The sequence below is a fragment of the Ooceraea biroi genome, chromosome 6 (assembly GCF_003672135.1).
Source record: "Ooceraea biroi isolate clonal line C1 chromosome 6, Obir_v5.4, whole genome shotgun sequence".
NCBI classification, from domain to species: Eukaryota; Metazoa; Arthropoda; class Insecta; order Hymenoptera; family Formicidae; genus Ooceraea; species Ooceraea biroi.
Window position 1 is genome coordinate 2,524,122 of NC_039511.1, and position 16,226 is coordinate 2,540,347.

General features: G+C 42.8%; 2 protein-coding genes across 3 annotated transcripts; one reads left to right on the forward strand and one right to left on the reverse strand.

Moving 5' to 3' along the window:
• Nucleotides 1-104: 104 nt before the first annotated feature.
• Nucleotides 105-10,060, reverse strand: LOC105281830. Of its 2 annotated transcripts, none has more exons than XM_020032445.2 (3): nt 9,974-10,060; nt 3,981-4,186; nt 105-2,027 (listed from the first exon to the last, which is right to left on the reverse strand). In XM_020032445.2, exons 2-3 carry the CDS (start codon nt 4,159-4,161, stop codon nt 1,315-1,317), a joined length of 894 nt encoding a protein of 297 aa, XP_019888004.1. In that variant the 5' UTR covers nt 4,162-4,186; nt 9,974-10,060; the 3' UTR covers nt 105-1,314. The 2 variants fall into 2 exon arrangements, with proteins under 2 accessions (XP_019888004.1, XP_011341644.1); XM_011343342.2 differs by lacking the exon at nt 9,974-10,060 and adding an exon at nt 9,659-9,802.
• LOC105281828 (meckelin) lies at nt 9,846-16,211 on the forward strand. Its single transcript, XM_011343341.3, has 13 exons — nt 9,846-10,145; nt 10,211-10,372; nt 10,641-10,942; nt 11,023-11,217; nt 11,278-11,529; nt 11,610-11,764; nt 13,796-13,961; nt 14,038-14,322; nt 14,426-14,884; nt 14,991-15,259; nt 15,335-15,515; nt 15,660-15,870; nt 15,951-16,211. The coding sequence occupies exons 1-13, from the start codon at nt 9,941-9,943 to the stop codon at nt 16,172-16,174; spliced, it is 3,066 nt and encodes a 1,021-aa protein (XP_011341643.2). The 5' UTR covers nt 9,846-9,940; the 3' UTR covers nt 16,175-16,211.
• The last annotated feature ends 15 nt before the right edge of the window (nt 16,212-16,226 follow it).

Below are 16,226 nucleotides of genomic sequence, written 5' to 3' on the forward strand. Positions count from 1 at the left end.
AGAAGAAACATCAAGAGGAACAAAAGAATGTCTGATGGGAGGTATAAGGGTGGTACATGTGGTACATACGTGTCATACATTCGATTACACTGATGCTTTTCGAAAAAGTTTTCAAACGAGATTTATTCATAAATAAGAAAGAAGAAGAATACATACATATACTAATTGTGGCTAAAGTTTCGTGTTTATGCTTTCTTTCGAAAGCTGTGTAGTTGCAATATGGAGTTTGCCCCTAAATAGCGGAAGATAATTTTTTGAAAACGACAATGTGTTTTAAAATAGAACACGACTTTTACGCCTTTTTATAATATTGCGCTAAAACGATAGATTTTACAGGAGAATACTCTCCAATGCGTTTAAAATATAACCGTCGTTCGTTAGGAACAATCAACACTTAAGCTCTCTCGAATCGCGTTCGAGGAGCGGAAAAGCGAAAATTATCACAATGCGAGAGGTACCGTCCGAAAATGTGTTAAATCTCTTGAGCAAACTGGTGAAATGGCAACATCAATTGAAGTTAACTTGTGCGATATTTAAATAAATAAACAATTTTAAAATTAAAAATAAAGTTGATAATTAATTAATTTGCAAGAATAATAATCAAACTTGTAGAAACTAAGAGAATTAGATATATCAACTTTTAGACCATACTTCTTCATCATTATGGAAAATGTGATTCATTAAATATATTTTCGAAAGACGCGTCTCGCATTAATATATATTATAATATATATTATAATATACATTAATACATTTATAATCATAGAAATCTACGTGAAATGAACGTACATCGCATATCATTGACATGAATATCAAGATACATTATTGTCGATAAAATACTATTAACTTATGTTAAATACTATTACGAAGTCGACGTACGTTCTTTTCACGAGCAAATCAGCGACAATTACATAACTGCATGACCACCAAGAAACGCCAACGTGGTCGTTGCGTAACGGTGATACACATCGAAAAAATTCTATATTTATATATTATAAAGTACAACGGAGTGTCTTACGCGTGCAACGGACCGGCCCAAAGCGAAAACTGGAAGAACTAAAGACTTTTGCGCAAAATGTGGATATGATTACAATGATCAAGTAATTTAAAAATTCCATTGAAGTAAAATACATCATCGCAAGATTAAATACATTATTGAAGTCTATACAATCCAATGTTTTCTGTAGCAGCGTAGTAGCGTGGTTCTGATCTTGAGCTCAATCGCCTTCAGTCTTAAAACACTCGATGCATCGATCGTAATCGATCGTAAGACACTCTCGTAATTATGATAGATCGTCGGATTCCTCCGCTCGTCTAGAAGCTGACGTGCTTCTCCACGCGTTCGCTGCTGCGCACCTTCTTGCTGACCGCCTGTTGCTGAACGATGTCGGCGTCGGACGCCGCGGCGTTCTCGTTCACCAGCGCCCTAAGGGCTGCCGCCCTGCGTTCTCGCTTGGCTTGTCTCTCGGCGAGCTCCTCCATCTCGGACTCGAGGTCTTGTAGACGCGCCTTCGTCTGCTTGGCTCTGCTGGCGGCCGCACTGGTCTGCGCCAGGTCCTCGTCCTCATTGATCAGCTTGGACCACCTGGCGAACGCGGGCTTACCCTCGTCGGCGCGCTCGATCTCGTCGAAGAGCCTCGAGCGCCTCTTGAAGCCGCTCTCGACGTCCTCGATCGCGGCTCTAGCGCCCTTCCTGGCGGTCACCGCGTTCTCCAGGAGGTCGGCGGCGCTTCTTCTGGCCTGACCCGCGGTTGTCGTGGTCTCAAGCTCGTCCTCGAGATTCATCGCCGCTACCCGGGCCCGGAAGCGACGTGTTGTCGATGCCACCTCATCCGCGAAATCTTCGCCCATCCTGCGACGCGCTGAGATACGTTGCCCACGGCTGTCGTAGACGGTGTCCTCATCGTCAGGGGGTAGCAGGGGGTCGAGCAGGGGCGGTAGTTGGGACGAGCGGGTACGGGGGTCGAGGTCGAGGTCAAGGTCGCGGCCGAGGGAGCCGGTGCGGGGACCGGAGAGGTCGCGCGTGCCTGCAAAAACCGACATCAGAAAAGAGCGTTGATTTGTGCGAAATAAGGATGGCCGATGGTGGGCGATGATGGACGTGATGATGATGGCCACGTCGTCGAGAACGAGTGCCGAGCGATCGGAGTTGCATCAATTTGAAACTGGGTGAAAGATGAAGATTGATGAAAGGTGATGGATGGATGGATGGATTAGTCGAATAAACTTGGAGAATCTCGTGAGGCTGCGATGCAGATCAGTTATAAGTTACGCAGTTCAGAAATTTATTAAAATGTATTAAACTCTGATGCTTTCTTTACTGTAATTATTAATATATCTCTCAAAATATGTCATATATAAACTTGTAAATCATCTCTTTTTCTTTATATATTTTAGTTTAGCTACGCTTAGAGAATACAATAAATTATAACCAGTGATATTGTAGAGGGAGGGTGCATGGAAAACAATATTTTCTTTGAGAAATCTTTATTTAAAATGTCATGTTTCACATTATAGATCCAAATTTGTTTAAATCAAAGTAGTTTTCTGTTACAAAATTAAGGGCTTCACTCCTCAGCACTGGTTATAATTTAACCTTATAACTTAATAAAAATATGACTGGACGTTGAATGCAAGTAGCATGTTACATATATACATACTGCCATGAATCATAAATTACAAAATAATTACTTATTTAATTTCACAAGATGTTCCAAAACTTACTGTGCAACCGACTTTACCGATTACACTTCTCGCTTTCCACTACTTATCCACGATTCCAGGTCGGCCAAGCGAATTTTATACCGTGGGTTGCATGTATTTTTAGTTTAATCAAAAATAAATTCGTATACGCGTCGCATTAACAATCTGGCACATCTACAAAATCCTATCACAGCGCGTCTGATCGTGCTAATAAACTAGAGTTGAATATAACTTCAACCACACGACGCTCATCCTCATCCTCCACGATAGTTAACAATGCAAAAATTAATTCCCTTCTCTTTCGCACTCGACTTTTCGCGTGAAAATGTAAATCTGATCGCTGATCTGATCAACTTTATTCCGGAAGTATCACTCCGGAGGACGCAACGCCTTTACAAATCGCCTCACCGTATCCGTGTGGGGTGGAGTATGAGCGTGTGTGTGATGTATGAATGTGCATGCGTGTGGATGTCCGAAAGTTCACAGCGAAAGTAAAAGTTTCGCGACGTCGAAGTCGGACGAAACGACCCTCGAGAAGCTGGCACGTTGCAGCCGTCGATCCTGTCGTTGATCGTCGATAGCAAGCGCAACATATATACAGTAATCACAGCAAGACTCTCCGCGCATGGGTCACGTTTACTCAGGAAACCACAAACGTTTATTCAAACAAGATACATCGATATAGAAGATTAAAAGACACAATCAAGAGACTAACTAATACGGCAGGCCAAACAGTAAAGATCGATGCACGCAAAGGGACGACATCAACGTCGACTGCTCAAACCGTTAGAATGCGAGGACCTCGTTTGCTCAATCAGTGATCAGCAAACGATTACTACAAGCTTTAATCTCAACAGTACCGAAAGAAAAAAGAAAAACAGTGCCTAAGAAATCGCAAAGTGTTTACTCGTATCGTTCATTAAATTGTTCTTATTACAATTCTTTTCCATGATTTTTCAGAATTTTTCAGAATTTTTCTAAATTTCATCCCCCGTAACTTGTTTTTACAAATCCAACACATATGTTTTCAAGAATAGCAGTTTGTGCCAAAGCGGAATAATCGTATTGACAGTATTTGATCGTCGCGAGATAGATCGATCATGCGAGTCGCGGGAGTCGGAGCAGGGGATGGACGGGATAAGAGTTTCTCTCAAGTGTTTGATTTGCAAAACGAATCTATTCAACGAGCCTCGTCGACAATCTCTCGAGGAGGGTCTGGGAAGTCTTTTTTACAGCACTCCTTCAAAACCACTTTGGAAAACGACTGAACAGGTTACCGATGTCGCTACGGCGCGCCGCGATCTCGTCGGCAATAGAGTTTCTCGGCTCCGGGAACAACGGCCGCGCACTGTACTTCCGGTCTAGGTGGTCGACCATGGGCTTGTAGTAGGACTCGCCCTTGTCGTAGTTGCTGCCGTAGATGAACGTGCGCGGCCTGCTAAGGATTGGCCTCGACATCTCGATTAGGCTGCCTTCCTGCTATCTGCAAATCAGACATATCCTCCATTGCGATCTTCCGTACATTATAAGACTAACAAAGGTGTTCAAAAAGAAAAACGATTCGAGCTCTTCGTCCAAGTTCAACAGAATATATTGATAAAACACAATCTTCGTATATTCTTCCAATATTATCATCCCTCTAACATTTTTCCAAAACACGCAAAGTAGCTCGAATCGAATAATTCGAAATTGATTGCCTATGTAAAAATGAAAATTTCCGATTCGTTCGTTTCAGACATCAACCATCGATATCGCGGCATCGTTATTCATACAGCAGCGTGCTCCAATTCCATCATGTGAGCGAATGCTCCGGTCATGCGCCACCCACGTGGGGTAGCAAATAATACCGACGATCATTTCGCCAGCGCGAGACACGTGGCGTCCCACGAGGTCTTCCTCTGCCACCACCCCGCGATTTATTCTTCGCGGTCCACGTGGGTTTCCGGAGAACCGTCGACGCTGCACACCACGTGTGGTAAGAAGAGTTCGCTCGGCGGGTGCTCTCTCTCTCTCTCGGTGGTTTCGGCCCGTCATCGTCGGCAAACTGGAACGAGCGGCTGTACGCCGCTCGAAAATAGCCCGCGTCTAATTTGGTGCCCGTGAACTGAACTGGCACGGCGCACGCGAGGCCCGGGCTACAGCCTCCCTGAATACCGAGGCGTCTCCGAGTCCCTGCGAGCGCCCACTCGCCCTTTCTTCAGGGCCGACCTCCGCGTCGCGTCTGCCTTCGCGCCGGGAACCGCGCGGACGCCTGATCCGTGACTTTAATTATCGCGTTTCCGGCCCAGAGGAATCCTCAATCAGCGAGATCTGCTGATTGTTGTCATTATTACATACACTATTGCGTGTATACAGGGTGTCCCGGGTTTTAACCGACAAACTGCGGGAGCATATTCTACTAGTGGAAATAAGAAAAAATTCTTATATCGAGTTTGCTTAGAAATGCTTTATTACAAAGTTATAAACCAATATTGAAAAGAAATATCAGATAAGTAACAACGAAACATAGTGTAGAATTTGGAAGGTCGAAGATGTTTATGTTACGTGTATTCACATGTATTCATGTTCACTATGTTGAAACGATTCAGTATGATTGTTACTTTCACAACAGTAGCTGTTAGATTTCAATCGTCGTGTCAACTAGCAATTACTATCAGAATGCCAAAAGTGTTTTCAAATGAGGAATACACCGATATTCATTTCGTGTACGGATTCTGTGACGAAAATGCACGAGCTGCCGTACGAGAGTATCGACGTAGATTTCCTAACAGGAGAGTACCAGATAGATTTAAAGCAACGAATTACTAATTCAGTTACTGAGATGCAACAAAATTTTCAGGAATGTCGTACCGTAACAAATTCTGTACTACGTCGATGTCTAGCTTGTATCGATGTGCAAGGACAACATTTTGAAATGCGTCACTAAATCATTGCGTAGATAATTTTTATTTTTGTGAAAAAATCCGTTGTTATCTCATATTTCTTTTCAATATTGGTTTATAACTTTGTAATAAAGTATTTCTAAGCAAACTCGATATAAGAATTTTTTTTTATTTCCACTAGTAGAATATGCTCCCGCTGTTTGTCGGTTAAAACCCGGGACACCCTGTATAACAATTTCACAATCAGTGGAATAATTAAGTCCTCGCATTACGGCGTGCGCGACGGAGAGACGCGACGTGAGAAAAATTTCATCTAAGATGCACCTCTTCCGGTTTACGTAAAAGTACAACTGCGAGTGGCAAATATCGACGTGCTTGAATTTAATTATAAGGAGTCTGGGTTTTATTTGAATTATTGCAACGGTGGTCTCTGCGTAAGTTGTTCGCGCGAATGTGTACTCTACTCGAGCGCAGTCGTTGCAGTGTCGACATTTATTGGGTAATGACTCAAGCCTCCTCCATTACGCTTCCACTAACACGTCGTCGCATATTTTCGACCTCGGATCGAAGATTAATGTCCTATGACTCGCCCACGTCATTTGTTTCGAAATTATTTTCGAGCCGAAGGGCGATTTGACAATTGGCTGTTTTCGGAGACACCGCCGTTCATCTCTTTATCAGAGGGGGTACAAAGGGGTATGTTTTTCTGAATATCATCGCGGATCATCGACACAAATAAATCCGATAAAATAAATCCGGTCGTTCGAAATAAATATTGCGTCTCGGTGTTGAAAATAAATTCGCGGCTTGGAATAAATAGCGAAAGTGACATCGGCGCGGTGGTCTTTTACTCGCCTGCTGTAGATGGACGGTTCCATCGGTTCGCGCGTGCCAAAAGGCGACAAGCTATAGCCGGCTTCTTTCGATTAGATCGTTCGCTCGGCTTAATTGGCGCGTACGCGTCTGGCTCGCTTCGCTTGGAAAGTAGCTATGATTTAGAGCGTATCGGCTCATTATTCAATCGTTCGTTCACGCGTCCTCGACATCTTACTACGCGACCTATAGCTGTCCTGCGTTCGCAGTCGCACGTTCCAAGTCGCATGGTCATTCAGAAAAGTCGTCTACGCGAGCGGGCTTTGTCTATTATTATCTCTTAAACTGTATTTAAATTTAAACAGAGCGAACCTCATATTTTGAAGTTGGAACAAAGACATGTTTTAAGGTAATAATTAGACTGAGCATATTTTGGGATTATAAATGACTAAGTGATAGAGAAGGTCAAGATTCTCCATTCTGTAAATAATTTCCACTCCAAAGCCGCACATGGACCCTCCTCTCGTCGGCGTAATCTATTGTTGTCTATTATTAATACACTTGTGGTGAACCTTTCGACTAATGATAGACGAAAGCGTGTAGCAATAAGGAACGTTAAAAATAAAATTGCAACAGCCTTCTGTAGCATAGAATGCGCGCTTGGTCTCGTGGACAACGAGATAGAACTCTCTATTCAAGACTTTAAGCAATCTTTAACAGCTGTAAACCAATAGCGAATTGTTGCGATAATAATCATATGTCTAGATATTTTACAAGTCACAATATTTTTTAAAGATATCGTATAGTCGTAAAATATGATTTGTTCATTTTCGTTAATTTTTGTTATTCATTTTTCTAATTCATTTAATCAATATAATCATTGATTATTTCTCCCAATCTGGAAACACCCAACAGTGCACCCTGCGACAATTTATTAGGGGCGTTCCGCGCTCTCGATTAAGACTGTGGTGTGGCAGTCGTAAACAGCGGTAACTGAATTACGACGTTGTTAACTGACAGCACGGCGATCCGCGAAAAATTTGGCCCGTTCTGTTAGTGGGACAGTGTCGAGCGATGAATTATCCCGGGCACCACTAAACGTGTTTTACGCGACACCGTGTAGAAAGCGTCGGCGTCGGTGAAACGGACCAGCAACGGAGCGGACGCGCCGCACACAAATGCGGTAATGAGTTACTACGGGGCGGATATAATGCCAACTGTTTTAGATTCTGACTCAGCAACACACAGCCGAGATCCTCGTGTATATTATTTAACTCCGAATTCGCCTAGGCCGGGCAGACTTAAATAAATCGCGCAATTGCGCCGCGTCCTCGTGTCAATTCGCGCGCGCACGAGCGAGTATCGAATGTCTGCGCGTATCGCTCGGAGGAACCGCGGACACGTTGCCAGCAACGAGAGCTTAACAGCCTTGCAATTAATTCGGCAATTGTAACTAGACGCCTGCGTTTTGTAGATGTTAACTTTTACACGATATGAGGACTAGCAATTTTTATTCCGCCCCGCTGCAGACATTTTTGCAAAACGCACGTCTCGGAGAAGAATATTCAGCTTTGACTGAAGTATTTTATGATGTTAATTTCTATGTTAAGTTTGATTAGAAGATATTAAGTAATTATTAAAGCGTTAAATGTATTTTGCCGAAGAAAAATAAAATCATGATCAGTTAATTGTCAATTAACGCGATTGGCACGAGAAGCGACAATATTAATATAAATGCCTCGTTTTATGGAAGTTTTATTTTCAGTTAACGCGTCATTTGTTGATCATTTGCGAAGTTAAATAATGAGCGAATCGCTAATTTCATTTGTTTGTTGATGTGTTGATTGTTACGGCGCGTTTAAAGACGTGCTCCGATATTGTGGAATTTTCGTGATTTCTCCGCGAAATTTGCGAAAGAGTCGACGATTGTATACAAAATCGAATTTTTAGCCGGTGGAAATGGCGCGCGTGGTATCAGTCCGCATTCGTTCTCTTCTGTTGCGTAAGTCCGCCAAATTTAACTGGTAGACAGCACTTAAAAACGGTGATCGATTGCAAAATAATCCCACACGAATCCGCGCGTAATCGTCATTGCAGTTTCATGGCACGTCACAAGTAGTAGCTTGATTAATTTGTTAACGTAATGTTAATTTTTTATTTCTATCTTAATGTCTTGTTATATTATTGGTATTAATACTTGTCTTTCGAATCAGTTATCTTATCTGGATCAATTTCTGGATTAATTGCACTTCGTGTACTCGTTATATTATATTATTTATGCGTCAAAAAAACACACCGGCGATTTTACTGTGATGGATATTGCGATAGAAATTTTTTAATGCTTCGCAGAAAAGAGAAAAAAATAGAAAACGTTAAAGAGGCACAAAGTGAAGATTAAAAGTGTCGATTAGTTTGAATGGCACTCGCCTGAATATTACATATCTTTACTTTTTGAATCATTTGTTAAAGAAGATTACATTAATGCAGTATGTATATGCGATTCGATATGTGCGGCTTAATTGCGGAGCAATCCCAATCGCGTGATTAGGATTTCGTAATCGCGATTACGATAGGTGACATCTTTCAGCACCGCGTTAACGCTGCCAGCTGATTAGGAACGCAAATGATGTGCGATGAATGCTGTTAATCTCGTTCACTACGCGTAATGATGCGTCGCTGCATTGCATCGCGCTTGAGGTCCGTTATACGTGTGTACAATGAAACATAAGTATATAAACAATATAATCAGATCGCTCGCAAAGCCGTTCACGTAGAAACGATTTCTCGGGCGGGCTCGCACACGTAGACGGGGAGTCCCGTACCTCGAACTTATTTTTGGAGCAGAAAAAGATAGTACGGATGTATCGGAAAACACATTTCAATTGCGAGAATCTAATTTTAAAATAAACGCTACATGTAACGTTTTTTTCTTTTTTTTTTAACCGCTCTCAAAGATTTCGGATTTCGTAATTCGAGGCAAAACACCTTGTACGAAACTCGTTGCGAACTCGTTAAAAAGTTACAAAATAAAGAAGACGCAAAAATAATTCCAGAGGAGATCTGCGTCGTCCTGGATCGTGCCCGTTACGTCGAGGCAATGCACAAAATGGCACAGGATAAAAAAACAAGATAAAAAATTCTGTGACAGCAAATCCGCTTCCACGCACTGTAATTGTGAGCCGTACACCGTCATCCCGATCGCTCTCCCTTTTCCCTTTTCCTTCGGATGAAACGCGGCGCGAAATTCGGGGCGCCCTTACCTAGAACGATCGCCACGAGGTGTTATCCCTCAGGATGCTGTTTCCTCGGAAGTAGCGGCGCGACTCCCACGGCCGCCGCAGCGCCCGAATTATTTCCCACCCTTTCGCTTTCTCTCTCTCTCTATCATCGTTCTACCGAGTTATCCCTACTTGTATGCCTCCCGGTAGTTGGTGACGATTGTGTGGAACGGCGTGGAGACGGCAAAACCAACGCATACCGGGTGGCCGGTAACTCCAACACGCCGTCGACATGGCAACCATCGGGGTGCCGCGCCGACAAACATGAACCGCACCCGGAACAGTCGTGATTCTTACTTGATGCTGATTGCGATCTTCCTCTGGACGTTCGCGAATGCGTTCGACGTGAACAGTGGAGTACTCGAGTACTGGCAGCCGGGTTCTTGCAGACGCGACGAGTACTTTGATTCCGCGACTTTGTCGTGCTCTCCGTGCAACATCAGCAGGAACCTCGAGCCAGCTGCGAACCGTAGGTCCAGCGAGTCCTTTTTTTCTTGATATTTTTAAAATATTTTCATCACGTGCCTCTTGCAGGATTGCAATGTGTGTGCAACAGGATCAGCAAGATGACCGGCTTCGAAAACGGCAATCCGCTTTGCGCCGCCTGCGGTCCCAACATGACCGCAACCCTCGACGGGAGGGACTGCATCCAGCGCGCAAACGCGACGTGCAAGTGCTCTACGAACCAAATAAGATGTAATTGCAGTGAAATTTCTTCTTAATTTTAATCCGCTAGTTAACTAAATACAGCTTGTAAAAATCCAAAATTTCCCAGTGAATTTTTGCGATCAAACAAAGATTAGATTATTGAAAAATACGTATTTAGACATCGAAGTCAAATTAAAATTTTGATTACTTGAGAAATAATCATCAAGAACATTCTCTCTCTTATTCTCCAATTATTCCTTCAATTATTCCTTTTTATAATTAATTTATTATTAATATGCATTTTCATGTTTTGCAGTGGACAGAAATATAAATGGCATGCTACTGGACACGGTACTTTGCATAACGTGCGTCCAAGGCACTTATCCATCCCCTGACTGCACCAGGTGTTTACCGTGCGACAGCCCCAAGTCCAGCGGCCACGTTAATTGCGTCTGCCCGAGCATAACGCACGTGAGGCTACAAAATTATTGTCTGCGTAAGGACGACGTTGTCGACTGGCCGAATGTCAGAGGCACGTACCTGATGAAGTTCCGAAGCGAGAATGTGGACAGCTACTATCTGAGGAATGAACTGCAAGTGGCGGTCCACCTCTGCAAGGTATGAGAGGATCTCAGCTCGACTTCGCTCTCTAGAAACAAATATCAAGATAATCAATAATTGTAATAAACGTTTTTCAGGGGAAAGACAAGACAGCTTGCGAGCATTTGTCCAACATGTGCGCGCTGACCCTCTACGCCGACGGTATCGCTTGTATGCTCTTCGTGCACAACCCCATGGCACCGGTGTGGTTGTTTTACAGCAAGCAGGACACCGAAGCGATAACGAGTGGCACGAGAATATCCGAGAGATACAGCCTGAAAAAAGGAGATAACGTATGGTGAAAAGTGCGCGCTCGACGACGTTATAGCTATCCTGAAATTGTACATTTTCAGAGCAGCGTCCTCGACCTCGCGCTCGCGAGGTTCCACCTGAACGGCGAGTTCTTATCCATCGGCGAGCCGACTCTACCCTGTCAGCTTCTCAGGAACGTGAGATTTGGCATAAATCTCCGTAAGAAGTGCAGAACCACCGCTGCCGAGCTGTTGGACGCGCGAATGGAGTTGCTGTCGCCCTACTTGGTGTTCAAGGAAGACAATAAATCTTTCACGCACGCATTGCCTGTGTTTGTTAGGATGGCAGGTGAGGTAAGATTGCATCGTTTTAATGCATCGACGCGATAACAATTCACTGACAATAATTGTTATATCGGTTTTACGTCTTGCAGAATATTGAGGACATCTCGCAGCAGCAGCTGGTGCGAAAATTCTTCCTGGTCGACAGTGTCAGCGGCTTCAAAGCGCTGCCAGAGTTCATGACCGGCAAATTCACAAAAGCGCCGGGATTGTCAGTGCTGCGGTACATGAAGTCTCTAACTGTCTTGTGAGTGATCACTTGAGAATTTCGTGAATCCTTGAAATTTATATTAGGAGTGTGATTTAGTTTTGAGGGTTTTGCAACACATGGCTGTAGTGTCAGTTTGTTTCCGATAACTGTTGTTTCTTACAGTGTTGACATTATCCATGACATTCAGTAGCATTATAGCAATAGATGCAATAACAATCGTGTTTATATCATCGTAAAAATGCAACTTCCGAAAGCTCTTTAGCATTTTCGACATGCGTTGCTTTTGTTTTTTAATCAAAAGAAAACTGCGGCTGACGGTTATAGAATTCTTGTGGAAACTTGTGGTGATTCTGCCCCATCAATTAAGACGTGTGAATACTGGTTTAGACGCTTTAGAAGTGGTCATACTGATGTGAAGGACAAAGAACGCTCGGGACAACCAAGCAAGCTTGAAAATGCAGATTTGCAAGCATTATTGCACGAAAATCCAACAGAATCCACTTCAGAACTTGCCAGAGCATTAAATGTTGATCGTACAACAGTTACGAAACATTTACATGAAATGGGAAAAATTCAGAAAGAAGGGAAATGGGTTCGACATGAATTATCGGAAAGTGCCATTTGAACATTTGCATTTCGTTGATCGCCAGGCAAAAAAAGAAGAGTCTTTTGTCTCGGATTGTTACTGGGGATGAAAAGTGGATCTATTTTGATAATCCGAAACACAGAAAATCATGGGTGGATCCAGGCGAACCATCAACATCCACTCCGAGACGCAATATTCACGGTTGAAAAGTAATGCTCTGTATTTGTGGGTGGGATAGTGTACTATGAGCTGTTAAATCCGCATGAGACTGTCACGGCTGATCGTTATCGACACCAATTGTACAAGTTGAAGCAAGCATTGCACCAAAAACGACCACCAATTGCGAGTGAACGACGGAAAGTGATTCTTCTTCGTGACAACGCTCGACCTGACGTTGCGTTATCAGTGAAAGAAACACTATTAGAGCTTGAATGGCAAGTCTTACCGCACCCCGCGTATTCTCCGGACATTGCTCCATGCGATTATTATTTGTTCCGGTCGATGCAACACGCTTTAGAGGATACACACTTTCATAATTTCGAAGTGCGAAAATTCGTCGACGAATGGATCAACTGAAAAGAAGAGTGATTTTATCGTGGTGGAATCCATCTCTTGCCAGAGCATTAAATGTTGATCGTACAACAGTTACGAAACATTTACATGAAATGGGAAAAATTCAGAAGGAAGGGAAATGGGTTCGACATCAATTATCGGAAAGTGCCATTTGAACATTTGCATTTCGTTGATCGCCAGGCAAAAAAAGAAGAGTCTTTTGTTTCGGATTGTTACTGGGGATGAAAAGTGGATCTATTTTGATAATCCGAAACGCAGAAAATCATGGGTGGATCCAGGCGAACCATCAACATCCACTCCGAGACGCAATATTCACGGTTCAAAAGTAATGCTCTGTATTTGGTGGAATGGTGTACTATGAGCTGTTAAATCCGCATGAGACTGTCACGGCTGATCGTTATCGACACCAATTGTACAAGTTGAAGCAAGCATTGGACCAAAAACGACCACCAATTGCGAGTGAACGACGGAAAGTGATTCTTCTTCGTGACAACGCTCGACCTGACGTTGCGTTATCAGTGAAAGAAACACTATTAGAGCTTGAATGGCAAGTCTTACCGCACCCCGCGTATTCTCCGGACATTGCTCCATGCGATTATTATTTGTTCCGGTCGATGCAACACGCTTTAGAGGATAGACACTTTCATAATTTGGAAGAAGTGCGAAAATTCGTCGACGAATGGATCAACTGAAAAGAAGAGTGATTTTATCGTGGTGGAATCCGTCTCTTGCCAGAAAGATGGGAAAAAGTTATAGAAAACGAAGGAAAATATTTTGATTAAGGTATTCATTCATTATCATATTTAAATACATGCGTTTTTGAGCAAAAGAAACCCTCAAAACTAAATCACACCCCTAATATTATCTGTTCGTGAACAATAAAAGATCAATGAGATATCTTATGCTAGAGTGAACGTCCAGAACGGAGAGGCCCACGGCAAGATCTTCGCGCCCATTTTGATCACAGAGTACGATGAATTAACGCATCAAGATCTTCTGGACAACACGGACGTTACGATAGATTACAAAGTCACGTTTATATTAAAGAATAGCGATATAGACTACGACGTGCAGGTGAGGAACGCTGGTGTTGAGCGTGGCGAAAGTATGCATACATTCCTCTCTGAAATACTGGAGAAACATGTTTTAGATAGCTATTGGAGTGCTGACGGGAATAGCTCTGATACTTTCCAGTATCAGAGCGTGGAGTTATTACAAGCGGAATCATAACGGCAACCCTAGTTTAACTGTTCTATTGTGGTTCCTGGTTTACGCCATGGGCGCGGTTGGAAATGCGATCACCTTCGTATGCATCAGCGTATGTGTGTATCTCTTGGTGTTTTACAAGGGCCAAACCGTGCCGTATGTTCTGCTTCCTAACGAAGACACCGAAAACATGATCCGAATGTATGTTACAATAGCATTCAGCTTTAAGGTAAGTGAAATGGCGCAAGGATCTTCTACCAAATTTAATAAAGAATTTAATATTAAGATTAAAATAAATTTAATATTAAAGATTTTGCTACGATTTTGTTCAGATCGTAGAAATGGTAGGATTCGTCTATCAATACTGGAGCCTGAGTATATTCTTCATCGACTGGGAGCAACCGAGAACGGTGCAGCATCAGCCGAGGTACGATTCCCCGCACACATCCCTGCGGAAAATGTACTCCAACAGATTCTCAAAGGGCGAGGGCAAGTCTACGAGAATAACGTCGGACATTATCGCGTCCAAGCGGAAGAGAAGATTGCCCAAGTCGGACCGGAACGCCAGCCCGAGCGCGACGTCCAAGTCTTCCTCGAACGACAAATACATCTCCGCGGATTTCTCCTCCGTTTGCACGCTCGCAAAGACTCCTCTGCAGGAAACGATCGATCACAATTTTCCGATCAGCGTCTGGAGAACTTTCTTCATCGCGAACGAATGGTGCAAACTGCAAACCAAAAGAAGGATCAACGTAGCACTGCAGTCGATTTACACCTTGTGCATCCTGCTGGTCAGCAATCCGAGGAAGAATTCTCTTACTTTTTAATACAAGATTACATTTGCAGCGTGAAGCGTGATGCGACACGTAGAATTCAAAATTATCTCGTATCGTTTAGGTATTCGATCTGGAATCCTGGATGCTGGCGGTGCCCGAGACGAGCGCGGCGGGCAGATCTCCCGAGATGGGGAACAATTTTACGCTGCAATACGCGATTTGCACCCTCGCGTACATATCCGTTTATCTCGTACAATGGCTAGTCCGCATCACCTTTTACGAGAGATACGTGCGGAACCGGCTGCAGAAGTTCGTCGACCTGTGCTCGATCGCGAACATCAGCGTGTTCATCTTGGCGCACAATTATTATGGCTTTTACATTCACGGGAGGTAATTTATGCAAGTGTGATGCAACATAAAATACAACGTACAAATAATCGACTGACAATCATCATCCCGCGTTAGATCGGTGCATGGATTTGCGGATACTGATCTTCCGACACTGATCAGTGATCTAAGGAAGGAGGAAGATGATTTGTGCGCGCACAGAGGTCTGGTACCAGGCACAATGGATCAGACTTTTATATTATCGCTGACCCAGTCATTTAAATCTTTGTACGACAAACTTATGCTGCAGAAGGACAATGTACGTTCGCGTTAATAGTATTTTACTGATTTTTACCAAAGAAACCAAAGAAAAGATTTTTACGTTACTATATTTATTTCTTGAATGAAAGTGCTTTACGTTGCATGTAACTTCACTCTGCCATATTGTCTATCTTTTGCACAGGAAAGTATAGGAACTATGAAAGGAAATGACACGCCTTCCAAAAGTTGGAGACAATTATCTGAAACCAGGTCGAAGGTGAAATTGTTTCTAATGCAGTTTCTCGATCATTGTTCGAAAGATGAGGATTATATCATCAAGGAGCAACACATATTGGAGAAACTGTGTGATATCTTTGTTCTAGATGCCAAAGATAAATCCGTCTTTTATATTGGTAATGCAAGATTCGTTCATTCATGATACTAAACAAGCGCTAATATAGAAATTTTTTACCTAAGAATTTTTTTATTGCAGATAATAATTATTCCTTCAACAGAGTGATAGTTTATGGAAACGAATGGCTACTGGCGACATTCGAGACGACGGTTTTTGCGTTTTTTTTGGCATTATATGATTCTTATATCTTCGCCTGTGCGATGACAGTTCTCATATCGCAATTGTTTCTCATAATTATAAGATGTAACGTTAAAAGAAACCTTTCCAAGAAATCGTTATTGGATAAAAGATTTTTTATGTAACTGTGAAAATTATAATTATAATAATTCAAGAAATACCAACTATTATAAAATA

Bases quoted from the DNA above. Each gene is read 5' to 3' on its own strand.
- LOC105281828 (XM_011343341.3), top strand. From the start codon at position 9,941: ATGAACCGCACCCGGAACAGTCGTGATTCTTACTTGATGCTGATTGCG. The intron at 10,146-10,210 runs GTAGGTCCAGCG...TGCCTCTTGCAG, and splicing joins CCTCGAGCCAGCTGCGAACC to GATTGCAATGTGTGTGCAAC. The intron at 10,373-10,640 runs GTAATTGCAGTG...CATGTTTTGCAG, and splicing joins CTCTACGAACCAAATAAGAT to TGGACAGAAATATAAATGGC.
- LOC105281830 (XM_020032445.2), bottom strand. From the start codon at position 4,161: ATGTCGAGGCCAATCCTTAGCAGGCCGCGCACGTTCATCTACGGCAGC. The intron at 2,028-3,980 runs GTAACCTGTTCA...CGGTTTTTGCAG, and splicing joins GGCGCGCCGTAGCGACATCG to GCACGCGCGACCTCTCCGGT.